Raw genomic sequence first — 17,618 nt, 5'->3', positions numbered from 1 at the left:
TGAACTAATGTTTACAGAATTGCAATTGCATTGTTTATCAACTCGAAAATGACGAAAATGAATCCTGAAAGTACCGCAGTGGATCTCTTACACTTACAGGCTACAACTCTCTGACTACATTGAGCTTTGAATTGAATTTTGTCTCTCATTTCATAAATATTCAAAATAAAATTTTCAACTTTATGCCATTTGTCTTAAAATGTCTTCGGGTCCATAGAAATAAAAGGTTCAGTGATTTTAATTTGAAATAGACACACTTCCTTACAAGCAAATCGCAGGAAATTTCTGCCAATTGAATTCTTTAACATTTTGGTTTTGGTTTTAGGCTTAGAGTAATAATAATAATATTAAAATCTTTAGAGTAAACGAAACTGTAATAATTTCTAGTAAAGTACTTAGTAAAGACGGTAGGCTAGTACACAATAAGCCAGTTCGGAACTATTATGAATGTGGATAAACAATGCCGATTAGTAAACTTTCAGAGCTAATGTTGGGTTAAATTGGATAAATCACTATACCAACCCGTGTATCAGGATATGGGTGTTAAAACTTTCAGATGGGCTAAGGGACAACTTTCTCCTAATTAGGTTTTCATTAATTTGAACCCTTACCTTCTCCAACCTAAGGTACTGAAAAATTAGACTACTCCTTTAATATTACCGGTACTGAAAGAATGAAACTTGGAACTGTTTGGAATGTGTTGGAAACATCTTTTTATTTAAAGTAGATTTTAAATTATATGAATTGTTTTATGGTTTGCGATATATAAGCTTAAACATACATAAATGACTGAGTGGCCACTATTTTTACCAAGCTTGTTTAGAATGTTCTTTCCTAATACCGGTAGCCTACCTAATAAAATTGTCATTGATTTGCATTTTCATGAACTCAAAGACATTTTGGAGTTCATATTTCATTTCTATGAAAATTCAAAATTTGCAAAATATTAAACTAAAATTAAAATATTTTCAACTGATTGCTTTACAACATTGAAGAGAAATCTGGCAAGTGATTTGTATGGCTGGTTAGAGAACCTGCACTATATATTGGTGATATTGTTATAGAAACATTTACTCCTTTTTCAGAAATAGAGAACTGAAAATGTCGAATGCTCCAAATCATACCATTTACATCAACAATCTAAATGAAAAGATAAAAAAAGATGGTAAGCAATCTGTTATCTAGTAGTCATGATTCATCAGCATTACCATTAAAAAGAGAATAGTAAATCTAACAACTTTTATTTTTTAACCACAAAAATTCAAAATATAAGTAAGAACCAAATGAAGTTCATTAAACAGCCTGTTCTCTCTTTAATGACATTTATTAAAACACAATAATTTTTCAATGTAAAAAAAATTGATCAATCCCTGTGAAAAAGAAGAATCTTAGTTATTTGCCATGTATTCAACCAATGGTTGATTACCTGGCAACCTGTATTCTTGACCGGATTGGATTGTTAATGAAAAGGACTAAGGTTGTGAACTGATTTTGATGAAATGTTGTACTGTTGTGCTTATGAAATATCATTGGTTATATGGTTTGCTTATATAATTATCTACAATGAAACTACTTGAACTATTATGAAAAGTTATTTATGGCAATATATTGCATGACTTTGTATGACTAAACCTATGATGCCAATTTATTTTTCTTTACAGAACTGAAGAAATCTTTGTATGCAATCTTTTCGCAGTTTGGTCAAATCTTGGATATTGTTGCCTTAAAGACATTAAAAATGAGAGGCCAAGCTTTTGTTATATTTAAAGAAATTAATAGTGCAGCCAATGCTTTAAGGTCGATGCAAGGTTTTCCATTTTATGACAAACCCATGGTAAATATCTTTCTATCAATATTTTTATATGCCCACATTAAATGGGGTGATTCCAAAAAGAAAAAACAGGCAGCAATTACCAATCACAGAAGAGATTTTGATGGGATCACCAATACCACTAGTAGTACTGTGATTCATTTGATGTATACTCAATTTGGTGTAATAAATAATAAAACTTGACATCAAATACCATCCTTTAATACCCAACATTTTCGTAAAAAAAAGTTCAAATGGGGGGCGTATATTGCCGTCACCCATGTCCGTCCACAATTGCTCGTAAACACTCCACACAATTCTTGATGGATTTTGACAAAATTTGGTATAAGTGTTCGTTATGACCCAAGGATGAACCCTTTGCCGTTGTGCTTTAAAACACATTCAAATTAAGCTCTTAAGCACTAAAAAGCATGATTCTAGCTAGATTTGGACAAAACTTGGTTTTTCAGTCCCGTGCTGAAGATTGAATATTTGCCTTTAACACCTTTTCAAGAAAAAGGGCAATAACTCATACTCAGTATTAATCAGTATCGCCCTAAAGAGTTCAAAAGAAATGTATGACAGAAGGTTGAATATTTCATACTGGTGATTGTCACTGTACTGCCAAATATTTTTATTCAAAATCAAAGCTGCCATTGGGTGTATATTACCTTGCCTGGCAAGCTATCTTTATCTAATATCAATGAATTTTGGTATGTGTACATGAACAAACATTTTTATGGCCCTTGTTCTTCAAAACGCTTTCTATTTTTGGCTAGTTAACAGTCTTGTAGGCAGAATTTTTGACAGATTTCGATGAAACTAAGTGAATTGGTTATTATTACTACGGGAGGAATCCCTATCAGTTTTAAAAAAAAATGAAAATATTCAATATGAGTTATTGCCCTCTTTCCTCAAAACACATTCAATTTCCTCGCAGACACTCTTAAAGAAACTAGTATTATTCAAAGATGAACTCTGTTCTTGATGTTTTTTGTCATAATTATTACTCACGGTGATGGGATGAACTCAATTGAATTTTAAAAAATGAGTATAAATACCAGTATAAATACATATTTTTTGTGTAGATTTAGAGAGATTTTGTTAAAATCACTTTTCAAAATAGATATTGTCCTGATAGATTTAATTTTCAGATTGAATATTAAAGCAGAAATTATTTTAAAAAACAAATCATAAAAATCATTTAACATGTCCCTTATCAGCCACCATACATATTATGGCATTATAAGATCCTATAAATAGATAAAGCATAAGATACTATAAATAGACTAAGTGGAAAACCCAAGTAAGCCTATACAATCATGTGACATTCCAGCATGTTACTTCATTTTATATAACACCATAAAAATATTGTGAAACAATAGCAAATGATGGTTGGTGTTCATTCATGTCCTAATATAAACAAAGCTACCAATGGTCATAAAATTGTATGTAATATAACAAATGCATTATGACTTAAATATAAATAATTATATGAGTTGCCTGGAAGCTATCTTTGACAATTCATGATTTAAACAGTTGGTACCATTAACTGAAAACTGAATGAAGACAATTATTATTATGTCCATTGTGATTTAATTGTAGAGAATATCTTTTTCAAAGAAAGATTCGAATGTAATAGCCAAAATGAAAGGAACATATGTTGAAGAACCTCGAAGAAAGAGAGATGATGACGAACCAAGAAAGAAGAAAACTAAATCACAAGCCAAGTTAGTTTGAATTTATTCCACTGTTTAATTGGCTATAAAGAGGTTTCCTGGCTATTTTACCAGAATTCACAAGGATCCTTTCTACTAGCTGGTCCATTAGCATTGATCTTTCTTAGATTATCCATACCCATTTATAGCTGGGTCAACTGGAATAATGAGGAAAGATGGCTAATTCAAGTCTCCAGACTTTTACATGCTGACTGAGATTAGAACTCACTACCACCATTTGTTCAACGTTTCAAATTGTCTGTGCTACAGAAAGCCTGAGTTAGTGGAATTGCAAGACCAAAATTGGAATAGTGCAAATCAATATGCTCAGTGACTCTATTAATTAGATTAGAAAAACTCTTTATCTTGTCAAGTATTTTTGCATGTATAATTCGAGTTATCACCTTTAATATACCAACATGGAAATGATAACACACATTTCTCGTATGGATAATAGAACTTCTAAAGAGTTACAAATTTTAACTACTTATTATCCTTGACATGCTTGAAGTTCTTTAATGTCATTCTAGAGAGGATAAATTCAAGATTTTGATTAAGTCAGTCACCCCCTATTCGTACCTAGTTTTGGAAGGCTGGTGCCACCACTGTTACTAAGCACATATTCAACTTTTCATCATTCTTTAGTTGCTATTAAAGGCTTGTCACAAATATTTGTAGATAAGATATTTATATACTTCTAGCAAAATATGAATTATGATAGTTACCAAAAGATGGATATAAGGGTAATTGAAATAATCTAATCTATTAATAAATTTCTTTTCAGACAAACTGCTGTACCTCAAGCACCAGTTGTTCAACACTTTCCACCAGCTACAACGCCAGGTAGAAATATATTTTTAAACGCCCATATTCTTAATGGTTACAATTTGCCAAAGGAGTTGCAACACTTTATACACTGAAATTGTGTTAAATGTGGCCAATAAAGACGAAAAAATGAGACAGTTTATAAGTCTTAATTTTATGATTTCCTGTGCGTAGGTTGCCCTTGGATGAAAATTGAAAAAAATTGCAAGCAATTATTAACAATATACAATCTTAAAGTTGTAGATGTATGACTAAATATAATAGGGCCTACTATATGTTCATTATGGTTTTCATCAAGAAATTAACCTTACCATAAACAAAACACATATGAGCATGTTGAGGTAGAGATTAGGCTTTGCTATTTGCACATTTGACGGAATTTGGAAAACAGCTTTATCATTCAGTGATGTGTCGATTTCGGCTTTGTTGACGTTCGAAGGAATGGCATCGATGCCATGTAGTGGCCACGTCAATCAAACTCCATGATAAAAGTAGTCTGTTAAAGGATGGAGCTTATGTTTACATTCTGTTTACACTGTTATAAACCGAATGCAACTGGCCGCTGTTATCCAATCGAATTGCTTGATACCGTGTAAACGAAATCATGATTTTATTATTGATTATTAACCAAATTGTATTATTTTTCAGCTGCTACTGCTGCCCCAACACCAATCACATCTACAGCAATTCCAGAACAACCACCAAATCAAATTTTGTTTATAACTAATTTACCTGAAGAAACTAATGAAATGATGTTATCAATGTTATTTAACCAGTAAGTAATGTTTAAATGACCACTGGAATATGGAGCGAACATTTTCGTTACCTTTTATCCTCTCTATATTTGACCCTTTAAAAATTTAAGAAAAATTTAAAATATTTAACATTGATGTTGATTTTTCATTCAATAAATATAATTTTCAAAAAAAAAAAAAACACCAGCCAAGATCTCCAGAGTTACTTTATTTATGTGATAAATTTGTTAAATAGTTATGTAATTGTAAGTCAAACAGTCAATGAGATAAAATGCTTGACTTGTTTTTGAAGCTTATGAAAATAGCTATAGCTATAGCATAAAAAAATCTGCTGGTCTATTCGGTAAACTTAAAACTGGTAAAAAGTTTTGTGTATTTTTTTTAATGTCGTAAACTTAAAATTTTTGTTAAATTTTCTTTTCTAGGTTCCCTGGTTTTAAAGAGGTTCGTCTAGTGCCAGGAAGACATGACATTGCATTTGTTGAATTTGAAACTGAAGTTCAAGCAGGTGTCGCTAAAGATGCCTTACAAGGATTTAAGATTACACCTAGCAATGCCATGAAAATATCGTATGCTAAAAAATAACACTGAAATGGCTTTTCTGTTTATAAATCATCCTTTATTAAGGTAAGCTGTCCTTCTAAAGCAGAAGTCAGTATTGCACCTTAAGCTAAATTGCCACCTATTGCACTTCAAGATGAGCATATTTAGCATTGCACCATTGCTGATTTTTTGCATTGTAAAATTTTATCTGTTAAAAATTATGTGAATAAAGTTATTACGATTGTTTTAACTGTTATGTTATATCAATAGCACAGAGAGGAAATATAACAAATATGACTGGGTAAAATAATATAATTATCATTGTTATGAAATTTACATTTTGATTGTCAAGAGTACCTGTATGCTAGTGCCCATGACCTGGCATATTTCCCTAATTGCACACTGTATGCAAAATAGCAGGGCGTATAACTCCATGTCATTTCCGTTTTTTTCTGATTTGAGATTGAGTACCTATCGTCTACATTTTATTCAACGCCATCATAACTTTACATATATTACAACACAATTTATAAAACTAAATCCATTGACGAAACACAGAAAATTATAGAAGAAAAAAAATGCAGAGAAACGGTGACGGGTGCTTAATGATTATCAAAACTGAAGATCAAAGATAAAATAATTCATTTCATTCATCAGACAAGAATTTGTTTTTTCCTTCTCACAGAAAATAGACATGCTTGATATGGAGCATATACTGTCATTATACAGAGCACCGTCAGTCTGAACGGGATTGACACTTAGATGATCTGTCATCTGTCATCAATTTGCACCATTTCAATTTTCTGCAATTCCACTAAAATTAAGTGTTTGATGACATCACTAATCTCAAAATATGCTTTTTTAGTAAGGCTCTTCACGATTTGTGACGTCATCAAACACTTAGTTTTAGTGGTATTGCAGGAACAGTTTGAATGAAAATTGGAATGGTGCAAAATGATGCTATCAGTATCCCTGATACACAAATAAAAAATTAAAAAACCTTTTAACAATCCCTTTAATGTTCTGAACAACAAGTTATCTCAGTAGCTCAACTACCCCAAGGGGCCCCCCACCTCCAGAAAAAAAATGCACCAAAATAAGTAACTGAAACAAATAGTTCACAACCTAAGCTTGGGCCCCACCAAGACTAATATTATGTACTACAGAGTGAAAATCTTAAATTAACAGGAATTGAATTGACCAAAGATCTCTGAATGTAATTGTTGTCTTGAATATATTCAAATAGTCTTCAGAAGTACTTGAAATGTAAGAAAATTGCATAATTCCTTTAAAAATACTTCAAACTAGGAATTTTACCTCTATTTATATATGTCTTTACTATATATCACAGAGTATCTTGAAATGTAGAGTTGTTATTTTAAGATTCAAACGCAGATAATTCTGGACAAACATGGCTTTGAAGGCTCAAATTTCGACGCTGAGCTGTGAACACTATTACTGATTGGCTTAGCTTAAACAATTCCCATTTCTGAGACTAATGTATGATTAGTCAAAAAATGGTGCATCTTTATCTTTAAATGATAGACCTAATAAAGAATTTTGCAAATTTGTCCTCTTAAAATGTTTACAAACTTTAAACCAAGGTTTTTTTGAAAACATTGAAACATAGGACTGATTTTTTCAACTAAGCAAATAAATGTGCTATTCAGTTATTAACTATATTATAATATTATATATATTACATTTATTATGCAGAACATCCTGGAATGTATTCAGCTAACTGTTCTGAACTTTTAAAGATATCCATTTAATTTTTGATGCAAAATGGCACTAATAGTCTAATACTACATATTCCATACATGATAAAAGCTTGATTGATTTAAAATCTATAAAGGACTCCTTCTCTTTAGGACCCTTAAACTTAACTTTCCAGAAAGCTATGCTTATTAAAATTTTCAAGGAGTGAACACCATGTTTTATTGTACAATTATTTGAGAAGGGTTTTCAACTTGTTGAAAAAGACTCGACGACTGGTGAATAAATTCAACTGACGACGGGGCCTAAGGCAAACTATCAAATATTTTTCTATATTTTTATAAATTGGATATAAGCTTTTTTTTCTGGATTCATTATAAACAATCTCAGTTTAATTTAAGTGTCCTATTAATTGTGCATTCTACATACTTAACAGCTAAAAATTGTATGGTCTTTTTTTTTTAAAGAACATGGGATATAACTCAAATATTTAATTTTAAATTTAATTAATTCAAACTTAATTGATTTTCATCTTTGGGGGATAATGAACATCTCACTAAGTTTTGTCTTAATCATCTAGAATAGGGCCTTTTTAGAGTGTAAATAAATAAAGGGCAATAACTCAAACTATTCACTATGAATATTAATGAAAATGTGCTTAGCATGGATGATGGTGGTGGTACTGTGGTTGATACAAAGGTGTTGCTGGACTATGACACAAAAACATCTTTATAAATACTTTTTATTAATTTACATTAAATCAACAATTATAACCAAGAAACTAAATTGTTTAAAAGATAACAGTTAAAATAACATATGTTAAAGTCCTTTTTCCTATTTGCAACAAGTATTCAATAATTTTAAACACCACTACAATTCTATGTAACTTTCATAAGATAACATTTTTATTTTAAAATAGAAATATAACAAACAATATCAGCACTTTTTGCCGGCATATCTTACTTGTTTGCATTTTTAAGGCAAAAATCTGATTAAACTTAAAGTTTGCTTTTGTCAAAACTTATCACAATAATAAACTATAAATATCCAAGTTAACAGTTTTAACATCAACAAGAAGAACCCACAGTATTGACTTTTAACAACTGATAATCTTTTATCAATAGAAAACACTGCGAGTTCTATTTAACAATTGGTTAGTATACTTTTTAACTACTAAAACTTCAAAGAAAATGTTCAGCACTAAGAAAATATTAAGACAAAAATTGTTTGCGTCAATTTGCACCTCAAAAAGAGACAGAATTGCATTAAATCTTTAATGAAAAGGATATTACAAATAAAATTGAATGAAAGATTGTCATTCAATGTAGTAGAAAAATGGTGGGGAATATGGAGACAAAATGTGAAAATAACTGATAAGATTACAACAAAACATAAATATTCATATAGTTGCTTGATAAAACAGTTCAACTAGGGGACTGTTTTAGTATTTCCTTCAAATATACCAATACAATAACAAATGAATGGCCACTAAATCTGAATTTTTGACTATTTTCAAATTATAAAAAAATAAATTGAAATTGAAACTATAAGGAATTCGCTATAAGTACCTGTGGTATTAAATCAATTGACTTAGTTTGTTTATCACCGGTGAAAACATAACAAAATAAAATTAAAATAAACGTAACAAAATAGTATTACACCAACAAGATTTGAATTAAATAAATGGGTTAAAGTAGATACAGATTTTACGCTGACATTTTTCATTGTTGATTTTATCTTGAAGAGATTGTCAAGAAGTTTCATTTTCTAGACTCTTTGTTTCGGGGACACCGATAACATCGATTTGCACCATTCCCATTTTTCAGACATCGATGGTTCGTGCCATTCCACTAAAACTATGAGTTTTATGATGTCAATATCACATGGAATCTTAGATATTATTATGAAATTTTTGTAAAGGTGGAATTGCAAGAGTCACAACATCTGACTGAAAATAGCAAACAATGAAATCCGTGTCCTTGATTCATATAAAAAGTTTAGATACCTCTTCAAGACCGATTTTAATTATAATATTGTCCCTTTATATTCCTTAATAAATCTACCACAAAGTTTTTAATATATACTTAAATAGAAGAGGAGGTAAATGTGGATGGAAGTTTAAGCACACACTAATTCGGTACCTACACAATTCAGACCAATTCTTTTTACTTTATAGTGACCAATCAAATGCTATTGTGTCTAAAAAACAACTTTCCTTTCTCATATACACAATGAATATATAACATAATATATATATATAATCAGCGTATATATCATACCACTGCAAGACAACACAACAATATATAAGCACAAGGTTAAAAGCAGTGCCTCCTAAACACTGATGTAAGCTTTGTTTTTTACCTAAATTTGGGCATCTATTTCAGAAATTTATAATCTTGCAAAAATTATTTGCATTATCCTTACAAAATGTACAAATTGCCCAGAAAAATCAAAAGAAAAATAGGGCTTTTGAAGGAGCTAAAAACCTTGTGTCTCCATAACCATACTATTAAAAACAGAGTATCACTACTGAACTTCAATATTAAACAATCACGTTAAACTTTCCACCATGTACCATTTCTCCATTAATCCTGCCGGAACTCTTCAACAACTACTTTCATCAATTGACAAAGGAAATGTGCTTACTTAAATTTGGTTATAGAACTAATATAGCTGATGATATGATTATTTCTTTTATTATAAATATGATAAATGGTCTTTTATAAAGATGAAAAAATATGATGATAGCCATTTTATAATTAATGTCTTTGAAATAATTTTAGGTTCTCCCCTAAAGTTCATTTTTGTCCACTTAGTGGGAATCACAGTTTTATGTAAAATCTTTCGAACTAGCCAAAACATTCTTATTCAACGTTCTTAATTTACTTTATCAGTGCTTCATATTAGGTTTCCTATCAGTATATAGCCTCCACAGATGCTTTAATGCTCTTTCAAATTTCAAGTGTTCTCAGTGCATCACAAAGCTCAGTTTATCATCACACACAATAGTAATCTAGACCAAGCACATTCCCTCTGTCATTCTTTCATTAAATTGATAGAGTTAAAACAAGCTTATTGACTATCTTGTCTTTCAGCTCGTTCACTACGATCACTTCTATCACTACGGTCACTACGATCACTCCTCTCTTGTTTATCCGACTTATCAGAAAATTCAGATAGGATGTCTCTAAATCTGCCCCATGAACGTTCCGGAATGGTAATGGCTGTGCGGAAATTATTTCTAACCTATAAAAAAAAAGTTTAACATCAAAGTTAAAATCTAATGCTATATATGATTATTATGTAGGAGAAGATTAAATACGTTTTCAAGAGCAAGGGCAATAATTCAAAAAAATATTTTTCCATTACTTTCATGTTCATCCTTCGGAGATTAAAAACAAATTTCACCAAGTTGACCAAAATCTAAAGGTAATTGTATACGTTCCACATTTCATTTTGATGTACAAATATAAATCAATATTAGAATATAGAAAATGGGCTACAGCCAAAATGTTATAACCAATTGAAATTTATAAAGGAAAGATTACTGCCTGAAATTAATGTACAATCAAAATTTACTTCAAAATTTCAATTTCATTGGGAGACAAAAATTCTATAAATTCTTTTTATGTTTATACCAAGTCTAGCAAAATTGCATAAAACTGTAGAATCTTGTAAATGGTAAATCTAAATGGGTGGATGGTTGGACAGACACACATACCTGTCAACAATATATATTGTCTATATAACAAGAAAATGTTTCACTTACCTCTGAAATACGCATATATACACCTCTCCTATTAGAGCCAACATCAAAATAAAACATCTTATTTTCAACTCTCATTGAACGACTTTCTGGCAAATCACTCTGAGGCTCTGAAATCAAGACAAATGTCATAAATATTTCTCAGTACAAGACTTAAAGTTTAAGCTTCCCCTTGGACCTAACAGACAAACATCTAATTCACTGGATTGATGCAATTTCAGGTACGTTTCATTTGGAAATTATCAAACCTCATACGGATCAAAGACATTTTTAAACACATAAGCTTTTGGATTTTTTGAAAGATTCATTTTGAAATACATCCTAACGGATATTAGATGAGATCAACACTAACGATTTGAAAGATGTTATCAATCAACTGATAATGAATTCTGACAAAAATTTCGAAAGTGCCATAATGTTTGTTAAAGGCCTATAATTATCTACAGCTGTCATCAAATTAACTATTACTGAAATATATTCATTTGAAATACCTTGGTCATCAGTACCAAATTCGTCCAGAAGTTCAGTAAGGGCATCTCGAAATTCGATCATCCCCTGGGCAGGAATAGCAATTTGGGACCTAGGACCTCCACGTGGTATAGTTTGTGAAACCTGAAAGTAATAAATCATACATAAGCTGGATATTCTGCTTAAGTTTTTGACATTTGTAAGAACAGCAATCATTACCAACCAAAACCAACTAGATAGTAATCCATGCGTGGGACAGATCTTCAGCATATAAACTTAATTTACAATTACAAAATTAGTAGTTAGTAGTTATACTTGTAATCTAATTTACACCACTCACAGTATTATTGTGTTTGACACTTTGTGAGAGGTCAATTTGTTGATATTTTGATACAATAAAGCAGTGTGAATTTAATATTGAATTGGAATATCAGCCACAAAATAGTTCTGATAGTGTTAGAATGTCTTTGCAAAGATATAAACATAAGCAGAAATTATGTCTTCAAAATTTGTTTTTATAGAGTAAAATTTTCAGTCGAAACTTTTAGGGTTGACATTTCTAGGAGAGAAATGTCTTTCTTTTCAAGATAAACTTACAAAAGATTATATTTTTGTCAATGCAAACACATTCTAAGACTATCAGTACTATTTTGAGACTGATATTCCCATTCTCTAAAAAATATCGAAAAAATTCAAAAAACTCTATACTTTGCTCAGACAATAATCAATTGAACCCTGTAGTTTCTGTTGTGTTGTGTTCACAAAGAAATTTTAACTTAATCAGGGGCAATAATTTCAAAACCATTCCTCGAAAGATCTTATCAATTCAATTGTGATCTCTATTGTGTTCACGAAAAAAAATGGTCAGAGTTCAACTTAAACACACAATTCAAACTCATTCAAGATCTTATCAATTCCATTGATCATACCATGTTCAATCAAAAATCTAAAGAAAATTGCAACTTCAATTGAGCTTAAGATCACATTTTGTTATGTTTTAACTGAATCAAGGGCAATAACTCAAAACAGTTTATCAAAATATTGTCTACATAGTCAAGATCTTCAATCTAAATGTTTTAGCAAACAGAAATGTTGAGGGACAGACAGAATGGACAAAAAAATCGATTATGATAATCACCCTAAGAAATCTTCCTCTTTGGTTTTCTTTAAGATCCAAATAATAGCGCCTGTTATCTTTCACAATCAGCTCACTTTTTAATTTACCATCTTCTGGAGGATTTTCTGTATTAGTAGGACCTACAGCAACAAAAAAACAACAATTTCATAAATCATTCAATACAAATTTATTGAGCACAGTGTTATTTACAATCAAATTCCTTATTCTATACATAAAGGTAAGTAAAAAGGTATATATGTGACATATGGTACTAGGAATTGTGTTAATTTATTAGAAGAAATGACACTCATTGTTATATACAAACATAATCTAAAGTGAGTGATCAAGAAGCTTATCTAATGCTGGTGATATATTGTAATATTTTAAGGCTTATAGTATCAAGTGATTGCTTTGCCTCGTGATAGAGCTCAATTTCAGCTATCCATTCCACAATTTATTATCAAACATACCAGTTTCTTCTATAGTTCAACAAAAATGTACCATGAAGCTTTAGAACGTCATTTCAAGACTGATTCCATTCCCAAGCCTGTCATGCAATGGGTAGAATCAATACATGAGAATGTTAATAAAGTAAGTAACAGCAGTCTAACTTGCATGTTATGTGTTTGTTGAATCATAAAAGAAATGGATGTAAAGTCATAATAATATCTACAATAGAGTTGTAGATGGTGAAATTTTTTTAGAAAACCTGACGTACTTTGATGCTTAAACGGACAGAAAATACTTTAAGTGCAAAATTTTTGTTGATTAATAATTTTCAAAATCTATCCAATTCATTATTACCATTACCAGTACGGTATATAAAATACATAAATTGTCAATTTCATTTTCTCAGCTTAAAGAGCTCAATTTAAGTTTCCTGTGGTAATCTATTTCTTAAAACGTGGTATGGTAGCTAAAATTTAGCTCTATCATGTGGACAAGGGGAAAATTAAGATAGCCACACCCCTTTTAATTTTTAATTCAGACATTTACAGACGATTTACTAACAAGCATGCTCATAAAATAAATGTGATTAACTATGAAAATGATGAATTGTCCTGATTATAGAATAAAATCAATATCCATGCCAATATTACACAAATTTCTAAACTATGAACCGAATCCAGAATTTCAACTTTGATCAATGGTACTAGTACATCCAAGGAAACATACAATGATGCATTACACAGATTATTGAAGGACAATTCTTGTAAAAAAAAAAAAATAAAAAAAAAATAAAAAAAAATAGGGTGAGTTAGTCTTACGGAGAAAAAAAAAACATAACAAAATTAAGCCATTGAATCCAACATGCCCCACCTAACAGATATAGGGGTTACTAAAAATCTATCTATCATAGTTTATTTAAACATCTCAAATAAGACAACTTAACACTTGGTATGTCAAGTACCATAATAACTCTGATTTTGAATCAGGCATAGCAGTTGTTCAAGCATCTAATAATTAGTATCTAGAGATTTCTTTCTAAGGACATAAAACTTTGGCATTCAGATCCTTCACAATCTCAAGCAAAACCTCTAAAACACAGTAATAACCTAATTTGATGAGTATGTATAAATCAGAAAGAGAGATCACTTTCACTGTGAAAGTTTTGTAAATGCTTTAGCTTGTTTTAGACATTTTCGCTTATAGACAATTTCAGTAATGTCAAAATATTCAGAATGAAACTCTAAAGCTAAATTCCATATATGCGTCATGCGGATGCGTCATGTGGACATAAATGGCCCTTGCGGATCCGTCATGCGTCAAATATGATTCCATATGTGTGTTAAATGTATGCGTTATCTTTCTTTTGACGCACGGACTTCTAGACAGATGGATGCTTTGGTGCATAAAAAAGACAGGGAATCTCCACAAAATATGTCACATTTGGGAGATCTCCATGCGGAAAGGCGTCCAGATGCATCAAAAATCGCTACATCCGGCGATTTTATTTTTGACGTATGACGGAGACCATTTGACGGATACTGCTTCCGCATATATGAAATCGTACCCTCTTAAACCAATCATTTCGATTTTTAACGCATGACGGATGCACATGACGCGTTATAATGATTGGATGGACAAGATAGGCCAACTTCAGCTCATGTTTGTTAAAATTAGAAACTTTCCTGAACATCTGTAAAAACACAAGGCTGCCACACATTAATAAAGCATCATAAAATTAAACAAATTGTTCTCTACAAACTTTTCAATATGAAATAAAGCACAACATTTTCAATTGTTGGTTAAAACCTAAAACTTCCAGGAGACCTTCTTTTTTTTTATCTCAAGCCTGTTAGTTATAGAGATTTGGGCGATAACTTATATTTAGATCATTAACTTTCTATGTATCTACTTGTCGTAACATACGTAATTTTGAAACACCGTTACTATTGTCACAAACTGCTCTTATTCAAACATCAGCTTTAATCTTGAATCTTCAGCAATAGAATTTTTATTTCACCTCGGCAACATGAGCACTAACCCCGATTTTTTAACTAAAAAAATGACACTACAAATTAGCTGACTGTATTCCTACTTCAACTTATATAAGAATATGGCTGATATTTTGCTTTCTGATGTACTTGACGTTGAACTAAAATATAATAGAGATTATTTGTTGAGTGGTCTTATATGAGATGTAAGAAAATATCCATTCACCAAGGATTACATTTAGAATTATCAGACAATATTGTGGTTTTTAGAGCAAGCAAAGAAGAAACTATTGTTGTTGTTAATACATGATGATATTTTGAAGACTTACTTTCATTATCTCCGCCCTCTTCTGAAACAACAGATGAATATGCATCATTCAATAAGCACTATTTTCTTGATAAAAGAGGCATATTCATTTTGTCTTATCCTGTTGTCTGTCCTTTGTAAACAGAGACAAAACTGAAATTCTGGATTTTTATTAAAGAAACCAAAAACTACAATTCATGCATTGAAAGTTCTTTGAATGAATTAAAAGTATGAAAATGATAAACAATATAAAATATCCAAAATGATAAACAAAAACAAAACTTACCCAATGATGCATAATGTTCTGTAAAATCAGTCAAATAATCTCTAAATTCAGCTGCAGATGACATTGCGAGAAGGAGGCGACTTTTCTTTCCCCCTGCACCAACCTGCAATTCAGAAAATCTCAATTCAAGCATTTAGATTTAGCAATATGTTAGCTTAATTTTCATAAAAGTCATGAAACATAATGCTTTTATTTTCTTTTATACAGTTTTCAAAACATTTATATAATTTAAGTGAACTCACCTCGGCCACTTTGATAAAGCGACCACGTCTGTTTTGTTTAACATCCAAGTAGAATCTTTTTGACTGGATGTGTAGTGTTCTAGTGGCCAATTCCTGTTCAACAGACCCTATAAAAGATAACAACCATTTATGATAGGCTATAAAAATAAATCCAAAAATAGTCCATATTGTCCGACTATGTAAGGAAATAATTGTAATTTGTTACAATCTTTCAAATAATGACTTCTTTTTAGGTTTTTTTCTTAATGCCTTAACCAAAGCATAATTATTCTATTCCAAGTAAGGCTACTTTTGCCCAAAACAGCAGTAAGAATTCTTTGTTTTCTCTCACTTCCAGTTACACATATTTTGATATTAGTCATAAAAACTTCACTTCTCCAAGATCTCAATGAACCAAGTTTCATAAAAAATGTGCATAAAACTGTAGCCTCTATTGTGTTCACATGATAGAATGCATACGTGTATTTTGGCAATGATATAAAACAATTTGCAAAATAAAAACATGACTGAGATCTGATTAATCTATACAGGTATGCCAACTTTCGAAACTTGACTTTCTACTTAGTCAAGGGTACAAAACTAAAAAAGCGCTCATCCCATCATAGTAAAATATGATCAAGACCAAATGAACTGCATTCTGTATTGTATCCTACAATTGGGCTGACAGATTGGATGACAATATCATGTCCACATTTCCATGAAAGAACCACTCCTTTTTTCACAAACCAAATGTTATATGCTTACAGAAGCATACTTTATTATGTGAAAATTAAAACAAAATCTGACAGACCAACAGAGTTGCAATTAATAACAATACTACACTAAACATTAAAAGGTGAGTGTGTGCCATTTTCAAGCCATTAATTTCTCAATTTTTGATTTGTCAAAAGTGATGTTCAAAAAAGTGTGACCTTCATGACACATAAATTCAATGTTTTGCAAGGCTTATCTTTGATAATATCAATCAACTGACCATTAATGTTTTTCATTAGAGTCAGAAGAGAGATTTCCTTTATTTGGTTATTTTCATAAATTTAGTTATATAACCAGTTTAAATCTCCACTTAAATTATTCCACTATCAATCAGCGTTAATTTCAACTCTCCATTACTATTTAATTGAAATGTACCATGTAAATTGACACACACTATAAATTAAACCCAAACATATCAAAATTTCATTCCAGTGCTTTTATTTTTAATAAAGCCACTTAAGTCAGCGTCTAACGACAGCCCTCTTCAGCTTTCGTCAAATGAACCTTTCAAACTAACTCGATGTCTGCTTTAATCAATCAAATTTGTACTTCCTACATTGCTGGTATTTTGTGATTCAGTGTTTATCAGGTTACTTCAAACGGTTAATTTTACGAACATTCAAGTGGGCTGTCGTTAAGCTAATAAAATAAAAAAACAGAATGATAGTTTGGTTGAATTTTAAATTAGAGTGGTCTGAGGGCATAAATATAAATATTAGCCAATAGAGAAGCACACTCCACACATAAAATTAAAAGTGCATAATTTCTAAAATCAAAACTTAAAACTTACTTCCACTATCTGAATGATCATCTGAAATAATGTGATAACAAAAAATTAAAAACAAAAATACAATTAATTCTTCATGCAATATAG

General features: G+C 30.7%; 2 protein-coding genes across 2 annotated transcripts; one reads left to right on the top strand and one right to left on the bottom strand.

Moving 5' to 3' along the window:
* Positions 1 to 1,101: 1,101 nt before the first annotated feature.
* On the top strand, positions 1,102 to 5,693 carry LOTGIDRAFT_121828 (hypothetical protein; the record flags this gene model as incomplete). Its single annotated transcript, XM_009059206.1, has 6 exons — positions 1,102 to 1,165; positions 1,662 to 1,834; positions 3,416 to 3,540; positions 4,846 to 4,847; positions 5,002 to 5,128; positions 5,534 to 5,693. 6 exons carry the CDS (start codon positions 1,102 to 1,104, stop codon positions 5,691 to 5,693), a joined length of 651 nt encoding a protein of 216 aa, XP_009057454.1.
* Positions 5,694 to 10,439: 4,746 nt separating this feature from the next.
* Positions 10,440 to 16,090, bottom strand: LOTGIDRAFT_121721 (hypothetical protein; the record flags this gene model as incomplete). The annotated part of the gene is made up of 6 exons (XM_009059205.1): positions 10,440 to 10,613; positions 11,137 to 11,243; positions 11,625 to 11,745; positions 12,740 to 12,858; positions 15,750 to 15,852; positions 15,992 to 16,090. Coding segments are annotated over 6 exons (723 nt in total), but the record flags the coding sequence as incomplete, so codon positions are not given.
* Between the last annotated feature and the right edge of the window lie 1,528 nt (positions 16,091 to 17,618).

Source organism: Lottia gigantea (assembly GCF_000327385.1).
Source record: "Lottia gigantea unplaced genomic scaffold LOTGIsca_38, whole genome shotgun sequence".
Classification (NCBI taxonomy): Eukaryota; Metazoa; Mollusca; class Gastropoda; family Lottiidae; genus Lottia; species Lottia gigantea.
The sequence above is the reverse complement of the archived record's forward strand: the minus strand, read 5'-3'. Positions and strand labels throughout refer to the sequence as shown.